This window comes from Xenopus laevis, chromosome 7L, assembly GCF_017654675.1.
Source record: "Xenopus laevis strain J_2021 chromosome 7L, Xenopus_laevis_v10.1, whole genome shotgun sequence".
Lineage (NCBI taxonomy): Eukaryota > Metazoa > Chordata > Amphibia > Anura > Pipidae > Xenopus > Xenopus laevis.
The window spans coordinates 124,989,844-125,006,094 of NC_054383.1; the positions used below are offsets into that span (position 1 = coordinate 124,989,844).

A 16,251-nucleotide genomic window follows, 5' to 3' on the forward strand; every position below is an offset into this window, starting at 1 on the left:
GATTTTCTGATAGACAAGGTATGAAGATCCAAATTACGGAAAGACCTGTTATCTGGAAAACCCCAGGTCCTAAGCATTCTGGATAACAGGTCCCATACCTGTACTTTTTTCTTCTTGTCTTTCTATTCACGCCCTCTCCTTATCCAGTTTCCAAATCAGTGCTTGTTTGTTAGGGTAATTTGGACCCTAGCAACCAGATGGCTGAAACTTCAAACTGAAGAGCTGCTGAATAAAAAGCTAAATAGCGCAAAAACCACAAATAATAAAAAAAGAAAACCAATTGCAAATTGTCTCAGAATAAGACTCTCTGCATCACACTAAAAGTTGATTGAAAGGTGAACAACCCATTTAATGTTATTCTGATTACAATAGGCAAAAAATTATTCTGTTCCTGAGGGTCAGGATAACCCGGATAACACAAAGCCAAATCTTTGTGGTTTATGTGATAACAGGACGGGTGTTGTAGCTCCCAGGAATTCAGTGATATTCTGAAATTGCCTGTAACTAAAACTTATTATTATAATAAATAATGTACCCACTGTTGCAAAATATGAGGATATTAGAAGTTACCTCTGAGTTCCATGACCTATCGGCTTTCGCCCTCATGTTTTTACATGGTCATGGAACTCCTTGGTAACTTGTATCTTTATATTTCACAATAAGGGGTACTTTATTCACTGTATATGTGTGTATATATATATATATATATATATATATATATATATATATATATATATATATATATATATATATATATATATATATATATATATATATATATATATATATACTGTATATATAAATTTCACATAGAGCCGCACACCATTTTCTTCTTTGTTAATCAAGTGATATTTATTTGCATAGGAAAAAAATCTATGCAAATAAATATCACTTGATTTACAAAGAAGAAAATCAAGTGTGAAATTTGTACATAATATTTTAACCAGCACCCACATTCACAAAATCCGGATCCGAGTGCGGCTGCCTGCAGGAAATATTATATATATATATATATATATATATATATATATATATATATATACACATACATAGAAAAACACTCAACGGGTATAGTTGTGAAAAAATCAATTTTCCAAAAATCAATTTTTCAATAAATCTTGATTTATTCCCGTTGAGTGCGGTACTATATCACTCACCTTATATATACATACGTGTATATATATATATATATATATAAGGTGACGGCACACAGAGGAATAAAGCAACAAGAAAAGGTTAATCTAAATCAAGGTTTATTTAATCGGGATCTTTTTTTGTTTTTTGTTGCTATATTCCTCGGTGTGCCATCACCCAATTTTATATATTTTATCTAAACTTGACTGGCACCCAGGCATTGACTGACTTGTGGTTGTGTGTTCTTCAAAATGGATCCGCACTCCAAATAGTTCAATCAAAGTGAATTTTATTAAATCATCACTCACGTGTATATAAAATTAATAAAGGCTTATTTTGCTCCAAATCTCAGGCCCTGCAAGCATGGTAACTCTACCAGCATCGGTTATCTCATAAAATATAATAAATGAATGAATCTCTTTCAACTCTGTTGTGCCAGGCTCCTCACACTGTAATATTGATTGGCAAGCCTGTTTAGCTCATCTCCATGCCCCACGGGAGGGGACAGACTCCAGATATCCAATAAAGTGCCCTGATAATCAATCCTGGCCCAGCTGCATCCACAGAAATGACTTAGCACCTTCAGCTCCATCTGTTGATCCAGTAAAACAAGCTCTTTGTGTGCGAGGGCCGTGGATGTCATGAAATCACTGCAGTGGAATGTTACATCGATAATGTTTTGGCTCTGTTTAAATGGCTCTCGCTGCACTCCAACTACTCTAATTATACACAGGGAATCAGTCTGCAGGGAGACTCTGAAAAGTCAAAGACTAGGAATAAAATGAATTTGTGTAAAGGCATTAAGCTGCTGTACCACCCCCTCAAACAGCAGCCTTGTGGTGCTTACATTATGGGGCCGATTCACCAAGGGTCGAATATCGAGGGTTAATTAACCCTCAATATTCGACTGGGAATTAAAATCCTTCGACTTCGATCATTCGATCGAAGGAATAATCCTTCGATCAAACGATTAAATCTTTCGAATCGAACGATTCGAAGGATTTTAATCCAACGATCGAAGGATTATCCTTCGACCAAAAAAACTTAGGCAAGCCTATGGGGACCTTCCCCATAGGCTAACATTGAGTTCGGTAGGTTTTAGATGGCGAACTAGGGGATCGAAGTTTTTTCTTAAAGAGACAGTACTTCGACTATCGAATGGTCGAATAGTGGAACGATTTTTAGTTCGAATCCTTCGATTCGTAGTCGAAGTCGAAGGTCGAAGTAGCCCATTCGATGGTCGAAGTAGCCCAAAAACCACTTCGAAATTCGAAGTTTTTTAACTTCGAATCCTTCACTCGAAGTTAGTGAATCGGCCCCCTATGTCTCCAGAATACAGGCACTTACCTTCCTTCTGCTGCCAGCCTTGAGTGCCCCCAGACACAGTGATGCCATGGGCCATTTGTTAAAAGTAACCTATAGTCCCCAGCTTTGCATTGGCCAAGGCTCATAAAATAAGGCTAAGACCAAAGGTACGTATAGTGTAGACTGGGAATTCGGTGGGATTTTATGTCAAACGGAGTAGTCAGTCTCAGTGATAGGTCAATTCCAAGAAAAGAGGGACATGGGGCCATGTTTAGATTCACAGATTATCTGATGAGGGCCAGAGAGTGAACCAGTGCAATCCTTACAAATAACGAACCGAATCCTAATTTGCATATGCAAATTAGGGCCAGGAAAGGGAAAAATTGGAAACAATCTTTTGTGATGAAAAGTCATGTGATTTCCCTACCCGCCCCTAATTTACATGTGCAAATTAGGATTCAGATTCGGTTCGGCCAGGCACAAGGATTCGGCCGAATCCGAATCCTGCTGAAAAAGGCCGAATCCCAAACTGAATCCTGGATTCGGTGCATCCCCAGTCTCCCCAAATTGTCCTTTTTTTACAGTCTGTGTCAGTTTGACATAATATATAGTGAATAAAGTACCCCCAGTTGCAAAATATGAGGATATTATACGTTACCGAGGAGTTTCATGACCATATAAAAACACGAGGCCGAAGGCCGAGTGTTTTTATACAGGTCAAGAAACTCCGAGGGTACTTCTAATATCCTCATATTTTGCAACTGGGGGTGCTTTATTTATTATAATACACAAATTTCAGTGAGTCATGTGACAGAAATGACATCAGAACTCACCGTTTATAACTGATGACATCAGAACTCACCGTTTATAAGAATATAATTTACAGGTAATTCATGTCTTTTGTGTATTATATATCAATAAATGCAGCTCCGTTCAAAACCCCATTCATCAAAAAACAGGTCGCTACAATATTAATAAAAATGTTTTTCATTTTTGTCTATAAACTTTAGTAGCGACAAAACACCTAAAGCTTCAGGCGCTCACCCTGTAAATTCTCTGACCTGGGTGTATGAACCCGAGGTCCTGCGCTCATAAGTTAGCAAGCTCTTAAATACTGCACTCACCAAATTAGTCAGCATCAAAGTCCGGATGAGTTTCTTATCATAGGCATGATGACTACGTATCTCTGATACGAAATGCACCAGGATGCTTTTAATTTACTGAAATAAAGTCATCTTTTATACTAATAGTGCTTGTCAGTACAACAGACACAACTTTCAGTACAGGCAGAAAAACATTTATTTATGGGATAAAGTGGGGCAACGCACATGTCTTATTGAACTACAACCCCCAAAGAAAGAGAAAAATAAATATTTTAACAAACCGGCAACAAAAGGTAGAACAGCTACACCCCACAGGCCCAAATATCAGCTACTTGTTAGACACAAACTCACCTTGCTGTATTTTTGGAAAGCAAAATGTCTCATATCAGAGTCACTGCTTGAGGAACACTCCAATGTGACATCGTCTCCTTCCAGAACTGGGTACTCTGGACCGATAATTTGAACGTCGGGAGTCTCTGAAAGAGAGAGAGAGGGGAATTGAATGAATGCCAGCAGACAAGAGAGGGAAGCTGGAGAATGCAGTGGGACTGAAGTGATGATACAATGAAGGTGCATTTAGTGCAAAGATCAATATGCAATAAGGTACAGTAGAACTTCTCATATGAAAGTGGCATGTTAGGACAAAAGCTTTACAGTTCATGCCAAGTGTGACCTACAATACGTTTATGGGTAGTATTACATATTACATATTATTTGTGTAAACTCAACTATTCAATCAACCCTAGGTTAGCCAACCATCACAGCGTTCCTAATCTTCCAACATCTCACAGCTACAAAGATACCTCTCTCCCACCATCCTCCACCTCCCACTGTCCCTACTCATCCAACATACCACAGCTCCCAAACTTCCTACTCTCCTAACATCAATACTCGCATAGTAAACCCAAAGCTCCCACCATCCCAACAATCATAATCTCTTATTCATGCCCAAGATAAGTCAATCAACTTGTTCAAAGTGGGGTCAAGCTAAATCTGCAATTTATGCCTATATGATAAAAAAAAGAAATCACAGATATTGATGAACTAAGATCAGTAGTAACTACCCTATGACGTGTTCAATGGAAAGAGACCACCACTAGGAGTGGCTAAACTGTCACTGGAAAGGGACTAAAGGCCAATTGAGATTTGGCAAGAATGCCTACTTGTTCTACTAGATACTCATGAAAGCCCAGCTTGAAGGTCAAGCAAACTCAGATTTTGTAGTACCCACTAGATACTCATGGAAGACCAGCTTGAAGGTCAAGCAAGCTGAGATTTGGGGGGTACCCACTAAATACTCATGGAAGCCCAGCTTCAAGGTCAAGCAACTCAGATTTGAGAGTACCCACTAGATACTGATGGAAGCCAAGCTTGAAGGTCAAGCAAGCTGAGATTTGGGGGGTACCCACTAAATACTCATGGAAGACCAGCTTGAAGGTCAAGCAAACTCAGATTTAAGGGTACCCACTAGATACTCATGGAAGCCCAGTTTGAAGGTCATCCAAGCTCAGATTTGGGGAATACCCACTAGATACTCATGTAAGCCCAGCTTGAAGGTTAAGTAAACTCAGATTTGGGGGTACCCACTAAATACTCATGGAAGCCCAGCTTGAAGGTCAAGCAAGCTTAGATTTGATATACTTTCCTTTAAGAACAATAAAAAATATAAAAACATTTCTACTTGTGTACAGAAATACCTTCTCATGGTGCTTCCATTATATATACACAGGCTAATCAAGGCCTATTAAGCCTATTGCTAAGGTCACTGCAATACGGGGCGGCTGAAGCCCCCATCTGAGAGGGAAGAAAATTATGTGCATCGGGGATATCCAGCCTTAGAACAGGGAGGTAGAAGGCCATTATTTTCTGCACACAGAACATTTTAAAGAATGCCAGAAATGTTCCAGATAGAGCCGAGTCACAGGGAAATCTAGTCAGCTGGCTGTTAGACATGCGGTTATGCAAGTTCAAGCATTATCAAAAACAACGGAGCTTATAAATTAACATGACATGGGTGAATATTTTCCCCTGTTCAGTATCCATAGAAACCAATCAGATATTCCCTTTCAACATTCTAACTGTACCGGATGAATCGAAAGTGGCTTCTGATTGGCAGAGAAAGGTTACTTGTCCCAGGCAAATGTGGGGATATTTTAATATCTAAGTCAAAATGTATATTAAAGGGATTCTTAGCTCTTGCAACAAACCCTATTTCCCAAAATAAATCCTTGTCCCCCCCCATCTGATGTCTTGAAGAGGACAATTATTTTATCTTCAAGGGTACTGGCACACCGGGCGACTTCTTAGGCCATAGCATTTATGGTACCTTGAAACTGTATCCATGTAGGATCCAGCAGAGTAGGTCAACTTAAAGGATAAATAAACCTTTAAAATAAGTGAATGTAAAACTGATGAGGCACTTTTGCAATGCACATTCATTATTTTTTTTAATTCCAAGATATTAAAGCATACATGTACTGAATGAATTTTGTTACAACAGCGTTGCCTGCTGGTCATTTTCTGATCAGTCTGTCCACCAAATGCTCAAGGAATTTGTCAGGAGAAAGAAAAAAGGCTGCTCTGATTTTCTCCTGCTTAGGAAAGATTTGAGAACGTTTTCAAATTTTTTTGCTAACCAGAAGAACATCAGAGCAGCCTCTTTCTTTCTCCTGACAACTTCTTCCTTGACTACTTAGTGGTCAGACTGGTCAGAAAATGACCATCAGGTGGTGCTGTTGTAACAAAATGCATTCATATTAACAGTACAAGTATCTTTTAATATATTGGAATTCATAAAGAATGTACATTGCAAAAGTTCTTAGAATAGCACCCGCATCAATTTTACATTCACTTAGTGTAAGGTTGACTCCTATGAGTCGGAATGTGATGTTCCCATCTGCTAAGTGGTGCTGATCCAATGGGGTTTGTTTGCTTTTCTGTGGATCAGTAAGGCAGAACAATGGCAAGGACTGAACCGGATAAACTCTTTCCATTCCTACTTACTAGGTAACAATGAAGCTCAGCTCTTTCCAACCTTCTTCTGTGCTATGTGGGCGAGTCACCCCCATGAGACACACATTCTGCAGACTAGATGGCCAGCCTTGATGTTCCTATTTACGGCAAAATGAATTTGAAAATCATTTTATCCCTTTTTGAAATCAAGGCACATATGATAGTTGTACGATTTTTAGAGGTCATTTGCTGGCTAAAAAAGACCCATGAAATATACAAGATGTATCGATTCTCTTTCTTGGTCCTCTTTAGTGATGTGCGGGTTGCGTTTTTTTCCCGACCTTCACCCGACTCTAACCCACCCTCCCTCAGCCCGGGCCCAACTTCCGGGTTCCTTTTATATACCCACGCCTGACCCACCCCGCCGATGACATCACAAAAGGGGCAGGGCGAACAGGTGATCTGTATAAATCTGGATCTACAGCAGGAGTGCCCATACTTTACTAATGTGGGGTCTACTTTTAGTGATGGTGTCTCGTTATGATCTACATCCATAATATCACTTTTGCATGGAAAATATTACTTAAATACGGATTTATGAGAAAATGTATATTGCTATATTTAACAAACATTGATTTCTTATGTGACCTTAACAAAATAAATATCAGAATGAAAAGGATGGATAGGAGGGTGATTTAGACAAGCTGTTTGTTGACAGTGTCTTGAGATCTACTGATCACCAGCTAAAGGTCTACTGGTAGATCCTGATCTACCTTTTGGGCACCCCTGATCTACAGTATGTTCTTTGTTCCTTAGTTGGAAGCTTAAGGGCAGAGACACACGCTCAGATTCGGGGAGATTAGTTGCCCATCAACAAATCTCCCCTTCTTCATGGCGACTAATCTCTCTATACTGCCTCCCGCCAGCTAGAATGTAAATCGCTGGCAGGGTGGCAAAAGGTGTTTTTCGTTTTCCGAAGTTGCCTCAAGAGGAAACTTCGGGCAATTTCGGAAAATGAAGCGATTCGAGTGCCATCCCACCAGCGATTTCGATTCTAGCTCGGCGGGAGGCAGTTCATGGAGATTATTCGCCCCAAAGAAGAGGCGACTAAATCTCTCCGAATCTAAGCATGGGTCTCTGCCATTAAGCTCAGTTTCCCAGCACTGAACAAGTCTGTCCTTTATCCCCATGTCTGATTCCAGTGTCATATCATCAAGAATAAAAACAACATAATTATCTCTATATTTAATAGAACAGCGCATAGCGCTGGGAATCAGAATTCTTACTGGTCAATTCTTTTTCATTTATAATGAAGTTTTTGATCAGTAGAATTCTCATTGGTGAATTTTCTGGCATCTATAATTGTGTTTTTTGGTAACTTCTATAGAAAACTAGTGGGTGTTTTGAGACGGCATTACAGTTTGGGTTTGCGGCGGCTTTAAGGTACAGGGGACCATGTAATTAGTATGTTAATAAAGTAGAGCTAAGAATATAAAAGTTACAGTAGAAGCTTTTTCAGACAAGTCTCTGCTCATGGTGACGGTGCATTTTATATACAGGGAAGTACTGACAATAAAACATTCCCTCACACACGCAGGCTGACTTATGAAACCACTGATTTTGGCAATTGTTATCATGTGATCTGACCTTCATTACTTCATCAGTCACTTCTTCATTAGCTCTGGGCTTTCCAGATTTTCCCCCAAACCTTGTATCTGCTCTAAAAAATACTGTAGCCTCCTGGGGCCACTTTCCCTGCAGAGCTGTGGTCACCAAAACCACAAAATGTCTGTGCAATGAACTTGCACAACCTTAATGTCTCATTTACAGGATTTGCATTCCCTTGGGGAGTCATTGTGCAGAAAAAAAAAACTGCACAATGGCTGGGTCACAATGTACTGGGATCCAAAAGGAAAGCTCTGTTGCCCAAACATCAGGGCCGTTGTTTATAGTAGGGCAGTGAGGGGCTTCACAGACAGTCCTTGGGGAGTGGAAAGTGGATAAAAATAGAAAGGACATATCATATTGTATAAGTTCTGTTAGACGTTTCCAGTATGTACTTCAAACACAGCCATAAGGTTTTCGTTCTACTTAAAATCATGGCACAGAAAGAGTCCACCATGTGCCGTTATTCTTATGTCTAATCAGTATCAATAGGGTGCTGAGCAGTATCGGGGTCCCTGGCTTCCATAAGAAAGATATCCTTATATAAGCTGGGATCTCATTCATTGCAGTGATGTTAAAAAGGTTATGCTTAATTGCGCCTGCGCCCGAAATGAGAAAAGCTAGACGGGATGTGTGCCTTTTAATAAGGATTAATAACGTTTTTGTATTTTAAAGCACTCCGGTGTGCGGAAACTCCATTTCTTCTTCTTCCTGATGTTAAAAGGTTGTTCACCTTTAGATAAACTTTTAGTATGACATAGAGAGTGATATTCTAGAGAGTGATATTCTGAGATAATTTGCAATTGGTTTTCATTTTTTATTATTTGTGGTTTTTGTGTTAATTTATTCAGCAACTCTCCAAGTTTGCAATTTCAGCCGTCTGGTTGGTAGGGTCCAAATTACCCTAGCAACATCCAATGATTTGAACGAGAGACTGGAATATGAATTGGAGAGGGGCTGGATAGAAAGAAGTGTAATAAGAAGTAGTAATAACAATAAATTTGTAGCCTTACAGAGCATTTGTTTTTAGATGGGGTCAGTGACCCCTCCACCTCACGACTGAAAGCTGGAACAAGTTAAAAGAAACAGGCAAGTAAAAAAAATATATATAAAAAATAAATAATGAAGACCAATGGGAAAGTTGCTGAGAATAAGCCATCAGAATAGCAGAGTTCCTTGTTCTGAAAGGGATAACAGTACTGCACTGGGGCAGGTGTTGGGGTGAAACCTAATGCAGGAGGATTTATTTGGGAACTGACAGTTAAGGGCAGGGGCACACGGGCAGATTCGGGGAGATATCGTCGCCTGGCAACTAATCGCCTCTTCTGCGGGGCGACAATCACCCCGAACTGCCTTCCAACTGCTATAATGAGAAACCGCCAGCACCAAAGCACTCGCGGCACTTCGATTTCCAAAGTCGCTGGAACTTTGGGCGACTTCGGAAATTGAAGCGCCGCGACTGGAGTTTTCTCATTATAGTAGGTGGAAGGCAGTTCGGGGAGATTGCCACCCTGCAGAAGAGACGATTAGTCGCCAGGCGACTAAATCTCCCCGAATCTGCCCGTGTGCCCCTGCCCTAAAGCTCAATGTGGCCTTAGTATGTGTGTGTTCTACATTGATCTCAGCTAATCCCACGTCAATAGGGTGATAGCAATCCAGTCTGGGACCTAATTTCATGTTCTCATTTATACTGAACAGGAATTTGGTTATAAACACATTCATGCTTGATTATTATCGCTCTAATGACACAGGGTTAACGTCTCTTGGTAACCCTTCATCTGCTGTGCATTCAGCCTATTGGCAGATAAGGGATTGAAAGCTCCTTTGGGCAGGGCCCTCTCTGCCTCCTGTATAGGCATTTGGTTGATTTTTGTATGTACTCTAGTTGTGCAATGTACGGGTATTGGATCCATTATACAGAAAGTTCCAAATTACGGAAAGGCCGTCTCCCATAGACTTCATTTTAATCAAATCATCCAGATTTTTAAAAATGATTTCCTATTTCTGTGTAATAATAAAACAGTAGCTTGTACGTGATCCAAACTAAGATATAATTAATTTTTATTGGAAGCAAAACCAGCCTATTGGGTTTATTTAAGGTTTACATGATTTTCTAGTAGACTTAAGGTAAGAAGATCAAAATTACAGAAAGATCTGTTATCCAGAAAACCCCAGGTCCCTAGCATTCTGGATAACAGGTCCCATACCTGTATTTCCTTTTTCTCTGTAATAAAAAACAGTACTTGATCCCAACTAAGATATAATTAATCCTTATCGGAAGCAAAATTTTCCTATTGGGTTTAATTAATATTTAAATTATTTTTTAAATAGATTTAAGGTATGGAGATCCCTCTGGAAAGTTCCAGGTCCCGAGCATTCTGGATATCAGGTCCCATACAGCTTTTTGTTGTGCAGCCTAGGTCAGTAACCAAATAAATATACACTCTATTCACTGTAGCAACAAGGAAGTGCTGCAACATTTTTGTTTATGGTGCTAAAAGGAACAGGCGTCACATAGGCCTTTAACGGCTGATAAGTATTGCCTCTATGGGATCCGTTATCTGGAAACCCTTTATCCAGAAAGCTCTGAATTATGGAATGCCTGTCTCCCATAGACTCCATTTGATTAAAATTTTTAAAGTTGAAGTTAAAGATGTTTCGTTTTATTACAATTGTATTACGGGTATGGGATCCATTATCCGGAAACCAGTTATCCAGTGAGCTCCGAATTATGGAAAGGCCATCTCCCACAGGCTCCATTTTAATCAAATAATATAGATTTTTAAAAATGATTTCCTATTTCTCAGTAATAATAAAACAGTAGCTTGAACTTGATCCAAACTAAGATATAATTAATCCTTATTGGAGGCAAAACCAGCCTATTGGGTTTATTTAATGTTTATATGATTTTCTAGTAGACTTAACTGTATGAAGATCCAAATTACAGAAAGAACTGTTTTATGGAAAACCCCAGGTGCTGAGCATTCTGGATAAGAGTGCAACCTGCCATATACAAAGTCTATTTCCTAGGTATAAAAAAAAAAAGCTCTGTAGTATACAATGGGATTCTTCAGAACTCATCTGTTACCTATTGTGTATCCTGTGCTTGAATGGCTGCCCCCAAGGCTACACAGCAGCTTGTTTATATAAACTATAGTAGTACTTATCTGTTATCTACTGTGTATCCTGTGCTTGAATGGCTTCCCCCATGGCTACACAGCAGCTTGTTTATATAAACTATAGTAGTACTTATCTGTTACCTATTGTGTATCCTGTGCTTGAATGGCTGCCCCCTGGCTACACAGCAGCTTGTTTATATAAACTATAGTAGTACTTCTCTGTTATCTACTGTGTATCCTGTGCTTGAATGGCTGCCCCCAAGGCTACACAGCAGCTTGTTTATATTAACTATAGTAGTACTTATCTGTTATCTACTGTGTATCCTGTGCTTGAATGGCTGCCCCCATGGCTACACAGCAGCTTGTTTATATAAACTATAGTAGTACTTATCTGTTACCTATTGTGTATCCTGTGCTTAAATGGCTGCCCCCGTGGCTACACAGCAGCTTGTTTATATAAACTATAGTAGTACTTATCTGTTATCTACTGTGTATCCTGTGCTTGAATGGCTGCCCCCGTGGCTACACAGCAGCTTGTTTATATAAACTATAGTAGTACTTATCTGTTATCTACTGTGTATCCTGTGCTTGAATGGCTGCCCCCTGGCTACACAGCAGCTTGTTTTTATAAACTATAGTAGTGTTTCTAAAGCAAACACACCAGCTTTACCAGTGCATAGGAACAATAAATTGTAATTGTCATTTCTTTTATACTATTTTTTTTGGTGTTACTGTTGCTTTAAGGGCACAACACATTCAGTAAGACGGGTATAATAGTTAGGCATTAGGCAGTGTGTGTGTTTTGTACAGAGTTTGCGGATGTTGGCGGATGTTGTGGGAGAGTCTGCAGAGATACAAAGATAAGGGACTGAACAGTATGTACCATAATATGCAGCAGCTCCCAACAGCGATGTGTTATAAACAAGCAATGAAAACGTGCAGGGATACGTAAAGTCTGTTTCATGATATAAAATGTGTGTCTATTGCTTTTTATTAAAGGAGAGCTTTTAGTATGTTACAAAATGGCTAATTCTAAGCAATTTTTCAGTTGGGCTTCGTTTTTTTTAATTTTTTTTATAATTTTTAACTTATTTGCCTTCATCTTCTGACTCTTCCCAGCATTCAAATAGGGGTCACTGACTCCTTTATTGTACTCCTCTTTCTATTCAGGCCTCTCCTATTCATATTTCAGCTTCTTAATCAAATCAATGCATGGTTGAGAGAGAGAGAGAGAGAGAGAGAGAGAGAGAGAGAGAGAGAGAGAGAGAGAGAGAGAGAGAGAGAGAGAGAGAGAGAGAGAGAGAGAGAGAGAGAGAGAGAGAGAGAGATCCGTACTCACAGGGCTTAAAATTTTAAAAAAAAAGTTTTATTGCAGAACTAAAGACTGACTTTCGGCCAAACCCAAGGCCTTTCTCAAAGTGAAAAATCTACAAGTAAATGCCATAAATCCACTTAATGGTGAGGAAACAGCCCCCTAATCAATGATGTCATACTCAAGCAACCACCGTTTAAAATATACAACATATACTCCTATGATTTTTAAATACATACGCATTAATAGACTAAATCTTCACATTTATACAATCCATCAACAAATATCCTAAAGTTAAAAACAAGACACAAAATAGCATTTTTAACTGTATCAGTATTGTAACACCTCACATCAATTATATAAACATTGTTGCTAATGTGTGATCACTCAGTATTATTATTTTGGGTCCCAAGTTCAATCACAATAACCACAAGTTCTCCCTTACTTCTTGTTGCACACTGGGAACATGGTTATGCACTGTCCAAATAAATGGATCCATAGGTCTGGACACATCCCACCTATAATCACTTCAAAATCATGTAGATTATCTAGAGTGACAATTCAGCAATATATGGAAAAAAGTGATATTCTATACAATTGCTTTTTACCCCAAAAACATGCATATGTAATTCTTATTCCCATTCTCTATCCTAGTGACATGGGCCCCAAGTTAATATAATTTCCTTAATATAGGCAATTCCCATTGTGCACAGACACTATATATATATATATATATATATAATATATATATATATATATATATATATATATATATATATATATATATATATATATATATATATATATATATATATATATAGACGCTATATATATATATATATATATATATATATATATATATATATATATATAGACGCTATAGATATATATCTATATCTATACACACACACCAAGGTGTGTGTATATATATATATATATATATATATATATATATATATATATATATATACATATATGCAAACAGAATGTGTTTATTCCACTCAACGTTTCGATCCCTCAAGAATCTCGGACAAATATTGGTTTTCCCTAGCTGGCACCCGGTCCTTACTAATATATATCTATATCTCCATCTATCACACTCCACTTCTGTGATAACTTATATAGCTTTTATTTTGTGCATATCATTGTATGATATGCACAAAATAAAAGCTATTTAATTTGTCACAGAAGTGGAGTGCGGGTCTTTGAACAGATTTGTATATACAACTTTTGACCCTGCACCTGAATTTATCCAAATAAGCCCGGATTCGAGTGTGGCTGCTTAGAATTGACTATATAGATATATATAAATATATATATGGAGATATATGGAGACACTGGACACTGTGATATTATAATAAATTACTGAATTTTTTTTGGAAAACGGAGTGCTGGTCCTTTCTACAATTTTATATACCATTTTGTTGTGAAGGAGTGCAGGTATCACTTGCATTATCGTTTATATATATATATATATATATATATATATATATATATATATATATATATATATATATATACACAAAAGCCATGAATATCTTGTAAATTATATCCTTATAAATGGTGAGTTCTGATGTCATTTCTGTCACATGATTCACTGAAAGGTGTGTATTATAATAAATAAAGTATCCCCTGTTGCAAAATAGGAGAATATTAGAAGTTACCTCAGAGTTCCATGACCTGTATAAAAACACTCGGCCTTCGGCCTCACACTTTTATATGGTCTTGAAACTCCTCTATAACTTATAATATAGTGAATAAAGTACCCCCTCTTGTAAAATATAAGGATATTATAAGTTACCGAGAAGTTTCATGACCATATAAAAACACGAGGCCGAAGGCCGAGTGTTTTTATACAGGTCATGGAATTCCGAGGTAACTTCTAATATCCTCATATTTTACAACTGGGGGTACTTTATTTATTATAATACACAAGTTTCAGTGAGTCATGTGACAGAAATGACATCAGAACTCACCGTTTATAACTGATGACATCAGAACTCACCGTTTATAAGGATATAATTTACAAGATATTCATGGCTTTTGTGTATTATATACTTATAATTTACAAGAGGGGGTACTTTATTCACTATATATATATATATATATATATATATATATATATATACATATATATATATATATATATATATATATATCTCTATATCAGTGATCCCCAACCAGTAGCTTGTGAGCAACATGTTGCTCTCCAAACCCTTGGATGTTGCTCTCAGTGTCCTCAAAGCAGAAGCTTATTTTTGAATTCCAGGCTTGGAAGCAAGTTTTAATTGCATAATTACTAAGTATAGTACCAAGTAGAGCCTCTTGTAGGCTGCCAGTCCACATAGGGGCAACCAAAGAGCCAATCACCGCCCTTATTTGGCACCCCAAGGGACTATTTTATTCTTGTGTTGCTCCCCAACTCTTTTTACATTTGAATGTGGCTCACGGGTAAAAAAAAGGTTGGGGACCCCTGCTCTATATGATGAAAAGTTAATTTCAAGGTGAATTTCCCATTTAAAAGCAGCCAGTCCAGTTATACGAGGGTGCAGTTGAGCACAGACTGGTGGCGCAGCTCTTACAAAACAATCTAGACAAAGCCACAAAGACAAACAAGGAAATGGGAGCACAGAGGGGAATGGAGCCAACTTATCAGTAACTCCCAGAACCCCTGACTCCCACAGCCGGTAACATCCACAACCCCCAACTCCCAGAACATTAAAGTCACGTATTGGCACAAATATAGTCAATTCCATGGCCAATGTTAAACTTCACTCAATTATATATGAAACTTTATATTCTATAGGAGAGAAAACAGAAACTATCTGGCTGCTATTGCCTGCACTGCTGGTTCTGAATCCTGAAAGAATTTAGCAGAACTGATTCCCAATACATTATTATCACCTATAACTCTCCAGCTGTTGTCAAACTACAACTCCCCAGCACCCAGCAAAAAACTGAAAGTTAAACAACAGCAGAATCTGGAAGAGCACAGGTTGTACTTGTCATTGACACAACAGGGAAACCCAAGAGATATAAAACTTACCCCCATGTGCTTGGAAGACACACAGCACAGACACAAGGAACAGGCACAACACCGCCTTCATTTTGTTGTTCGCTGGTAAAAAGTCACTTTTGCACTGCTGCTGGTTTCCTGATACAGACAAGTATAATGTGACGCACACCCAGAACAGAGACACGTGATCACAACAAGAAAGAGTCAGACACAAAGAGCACAGCTCCCAAGCGCGTTAGAGAACTCAGCCCGGCCAATGGCAAAATAGCACCTCCGTTGTGTAGGCAGTTGCTGGGCAGACACCAAAGGAATGATTTGTTGCCATTTATATTCAGTTTTCATTTTACTTTCTGTTAACTCCTTAAGGACTGGATGTTTCAATAAATACGAGCTTGTGTTAATAAAGGGGTAGTTCACCTTTGAGATAACTTTTAGTACGATGTAGATAATGATATTCTGAGACAACTTGCAATTGGTTTCCATTTTTTATTATTTATGGTTTTTGAGTTATTTAGCTTTTTATTCAGCAGCTCTTCAATTTGCATCTTAACTGATCTGGTAACTAGGGTCCAAATTACTCTAGCAACCATGCATTGATTTGAATAAGAGACTGGAATATGAATAGGAGAGGATCTGAATAGAAAG

The 16,251-nt window shown here is 38.3% G+C and overlaps 1 protein-coding gene across 1 annotated transcript in view; it reads right to left on the bottom strand.

The window, feature by feature from the left end:
* Nucleotides 1–15,834, bottom strand: part of c-answer.L (cold-blooded animal-specific wound epithelium receptor-binding protein L homeolog) — a 38,773-nt gene extending 22,939 nt beyond the window's left edge. Inside the window, exons 1-2 of the mRNA XM_018226441.2 lie at nucleotides 15,637–15,834; nucleotides 3,894–4,018 (exon numbers count right to left, since the gene is read on the bottom strand). Of these exons, the coding sequence (XP_018081930.1) occupies nucleotides 3,894–4,018; nucleotides 15,637–15,697 (186 nt within the window). The 5' untranslated portion in view covers nucleotides 15,698–15,834. The remainder of the gene's footprint in view (nucleotides 1–3,893; nucleotides 4,019–15,636) is intronic.
* Between the last annotated feature and the right edge of the window lie 417 nt (nucleotides 15,835–16,251).